We start from the raw sequence: 4,333 nt of genomic DNA on the forward strand, positions 1-4,333 counted from the left end.
TACGTATATGTGTATATATATATATACATATATGTATATACATACATATATATATATATATATATATATATATATATATATTACACGTATATACTTCTAAAAGTTGTGTATCATGCATAGGAACGTTGACGCCTGCAAGGCTCTGGTTTCACATGTGGTGACATTTACTTGGTTTAGGAATCATGTAATTATGGTATCTCCAATAAGTGAGATCATCTAAAGTGGTCTGCAAAGTGGAAATATTCCCACGTTGAACACATTAATCAATAGTTAGATCATCGACATATTTCCATCGTCAACAGCTTCCTAGACAGGCATCCTTAATTAAAACTAAGAGGATCAGACCCAATTTTGTACCCTGAGGGACCCCCCCACAAGTAACACTGTATAACAGTGTATTATGTAATTAGTATTGTGAGTTCTATCTTTAAGGAAGCTGCAGACGAGAGGGAATAAGTGATCGCTTGACTACAATATATATCAACTGAATGCCTTAGATAATCAATTGTAACTAGATTGACATAAGTGCCAGTTTTATCTAAACTTCTAAAAGCAAAATCTAACGTTTCAATAAGATAATGGGTTGTCGAAGAACCACGCATATTGCCAAATTTTTGGTTGTCAATATTACATTTAATATCTTCCGTTATCCAATCACATATAAAAGATTCAAAAACTCTCGCAAAAGAGTCGATCGAATTCTGTACTTTGGGTATTGGCACAATTGTGGTGGTTTTCCAGCAGCTAGGATAGCATATTGATATGTTGGGCGGATCCAGACATTTTCTGACGGGAGAGGGCAATAGGTAGTCCACACCACCTCACCCCAACCATGGTGGGGCTGAGGTAAAGAAATTTTAAGAATAAGTCCCCCTAGACACTCGGAAATGGCACTCTAATATGGTAAAAATGCTTTTTCAAAGCAGTGTTCCTCTACAAAATTATTGACTTCTTCCCAACGGTAGCTATGCTTTCACTCCCTTAGACACCCCTCCCCTTCACGGGCGTCGCATAGGTCTAATAAAGAACCTATAGTCTATACTATACTGGGAGTCGCAAAGCAAATTATGATTATGGCACCTCTAGATGTCCGGAAATGGCACTCATTCAAAGAATTGGAATATTTTATCTCCATTTTTTAAAAATGACAAAAATAGAGAGGTCCTGGACGGCTGGGCTAAGTATGAGAAATCGGGACCCATTTTTCAAAAAGTGGACCCATTTTATTCATGAAACTGCATAAATTGGACCCAATTTTGAAAATTTGAATCCCATTCTTTGTGGATCCATTAGAAAAATTGTGTGGACTGCCATAAACTATCCCAATAGCTGGCTACGGCATTGGGCACCCATCTCCACCCCCCCCCCCCCCCAACATTATGCTTTTATGTATCAACAAAGCCCTTTTGGATCAGGGTGCTAAAGCGAGGACCCTATGGGTAGAAGAACCGAAGGGGCCCCTAAGGGTCGGTGGCCATGCGGACTGATGCACGAGAGCGCACAGGCGTTACGCCACTGAGCATGGATAGCTGTTCTAGCTGGGTACTATATTCCGTAATAATGGCTAAAAAACCTCGTCTTAGGTCCGTCTTTTAGCCTTTTTGACATCCTTGATTTATGAAATTGTTGGAAAAATCGTCGTCGGGGATATAACATTGTGTTTTTCGTCAATCAATAGAAAATTAAAAATTAGTCAGTAGTAACATAATCGAGCTCTCTTTTCAGCCACTGAACTTATTATGATTAGGCCTATACTTCCTGTTTTTCCTTTTTCCTTTTTTTAATTCAATTTTTACCCATTTTTTTTTTAATTTTTCGGCGGGACTGATGGGGGAACGGACCCCCGTGGCCCCACGCCGGATCCACCCCTGCAAGTCAGCATGCTGAGCTCTAGAAATTTTCTTGAGAAATTGCACTACACACTGCTGAAGCTGCTGGATCGATGTTGGACTGCTTTTAATTGTGGTCATCACAGCCAAATAAGAATTAACTGCATTTTAAAAATTAATTAAATACAAATATAATATATTTGTCATATAACTAAATCCTTTTCACTGCAAAACTATAAAAAGAAATGCGACTTACAAACGCCAAAGTTGATGCAATAATAGACCACAGTTACAGTCCCGCATTTAAAGTGATTTTGGATGAAACACGCATTTTGCAGAAACACTTACCTGATCCTAAATTTGTCACGCATTTAACACAAGTCTATGCGTGATAACGAATTATCACTAATTCATGGGAAAATGTATTTAAAATTAGAAGAAATTGGTTGTATTAAAATTATAAAAACAGTCATGCAGTAACTTGAGTCATTAGAGAGTACAGTATTTCCGTGAAGGCCCTACTTATTTCACTGATGCGTTACTAAAAATTGATCATGTAATGAAATGTATGTTTCAGAAAGGTCCATTGTTAACATACAGAGTTTGCTATTTTGAATATTGAATATTCGATAAAATAAAATTCAGGGTCAAGAAAATGAACCGCAGAGGAGGAGCACACTACTCTCACCACACAGACGATAGTAAGCCTTGTTAAATTCAACGTAGTACAGTATACTCTTACCTGCAGAACGTCCAACGGTGGCTAAAAGCAGGAGCCACAACGCCTATTGAAATAATAATTTGCACATTATTTGTTTGGTTATGTCGTGATCCACATTGAAAACATATTAATAGTAACATTTCATTGCAATAAAAATATAGTGATAACCAAGCATATTTTACTGCTTTGATACAAAGCTGCCGTATGAGTGCTTTTAACACTTCCATACCTCGTGTATGTCATTGAATTATTTAATATTCTAATAAGAGGACACAATGTTTTTTAATGAAATGTTGTTGCAAACAATGCAATTGTCATAAACGACTTATTGACGACAGGTACAAAATGCAACAAAATCATAACAAGCCCCTACATTTCGCAGTAGAATTAACCTATTAGAATTTACCGGTATGTTATACTGATTGGAATTCTCTGTGAATTTTAGCAGCCCTTACTTAATTACTTATTTTTAGGCCGTTGAACAATTTTGTGTCGAGAATTGACCGAACCAAAAGAAGTGTTGTCATGAGTCCACATATGGGACATTTGTGAGTAAAAAAAAAAAGGGGGGGGGGGTACTTTGTTTTAATTTGCATAAACATAGGCCTATTTAAATAATTTGAGTGGGAATCAGCAGCGTGTATACGGCAATGCTATTTCGATGTGTTTGCGTCAGGAAAATATCATAGAAGTGGTATTTTTGCCCTACATTGCAGTACGTGCTGCCTACTTTTAGATCGAATTCAAAAAACTAATCACTAAGCGCTAGCTCGGTGGTCTAGTGGTTATGACACCAGGTTACTGGAGGTTGCAGGTTCAATTCCCTCCTGAATCATTTGCGATTTAATTTTTGCAAGTATTTGGGAACGTGCTGAGCATTTAATTTTATAACGCATCAGTCAGGTAAGACAAAAATATTACTTCTTGATAGAAACAGAGCACTGTTTCTATCATTTACCTACCGGAAGTATTTGTTCTAATTTGCATAGATTACCACTGCTTATAAATATATATACAGGCATTTGGCGAATATAAAATAAGCCTATTAATATTCGATTGATGCAATTTTAATTTCGAGTAGGCCTATAGCAATAAAGGCAAGGGAATATTCTTTTAAAGATTTAATTTGCCTAATGTACGCCAATAAGCAAAATGTTTATGTTTTAACAGATCAACAGATAAAATTATATACCTTTTAAAATGTATATGTGGGTGAACACACTTATAGGAGTAATGTTCACTAATATCTTACTCATTTATTCTAACGCTTAAATAAAATACTGATATAGTCAAGACGTAAAGGGAGACGCTCGACTTATCTTCTACTAATTGAAATTAATATTATGAAGTATAACTACCTTTATTGAAAACATCTCATTAGCTTACATCCAAAGAACTCCAGTGACTAAGCAAATAAACAAATAAACAATATTCAGTGATCTGTGTTTAGTCTGCGCAGCATAATGGTTATGATGTGTCCTCCTCGTCATTATATAGTCTTGTAAGCCAGTTAAAAACATGCGCAGTCTGCAATACCTTAACAAAATGATGCTGTCACTGTAGATTACAGTAATTCAAAAGAGTGTTCAGTGTGAAAGTAAAATAATATTTAGCGACAAAGTTCCGTTTAGTAAAATGTTTTTACTGAATCAATTGAAATAAGCATTTTTTATATGGATGAGTTGAAATGTTTATTTAATTTAAAGAATTTCATCCGGTTCTATAAGTATAGTAAGTTTATATAAGTCTTTGATCTCATCTCTCTCTATATATATATAGGCCT

The 4,333-nt window shown here is 35.8% G+C and overlaps 1 protein-coding gene across 1 annotated transcript in view; it reads right to left on the minus strand.

Moving 5' to 3' along the window:
- Window positions 1–4,006, minus strand: part of LOC117104526 — a 19,364-nt gene extending 15,358 nt beyond the window's left edge. The window contains exons 1-2 of the mRNA XM_033245382.1: window positions 3,909–4,006; window positions 2,572–2,614 (exon numbers count right to left, since the gene is read on the minus strand). Of these exons, the coding sequence (XP_033101273.1) occupies window positions 2,572–2,614; window positions 3,909–3,923 (58 nt within the window). The 5' untranslated portion in view covers window positions 3,924–4,006. The remainder of the gene's footprint in view (window positions 1–2,571; window positions 2,615–3,908) is intronic.
- Window positions 4,007–4,333: the final 327 nt, after the last annotated feature.

Source organism: Anneissia japonica, unplaced genomic scaffold (assembly GCF_011630105.1).
Source record: "Anneissia japonica isolate Jap-2015-1 unplaced genomic scaffold, ASM1163010v1 scaffold1554_len142245_cov105, whole genome shotgun sequence".
Lineage (NCBI taxonomy): Eukaryota > Metazoa > Echinodermata > Crinoidea > Comatulida > Comatulidae > Anneissia > Anneissia japonica.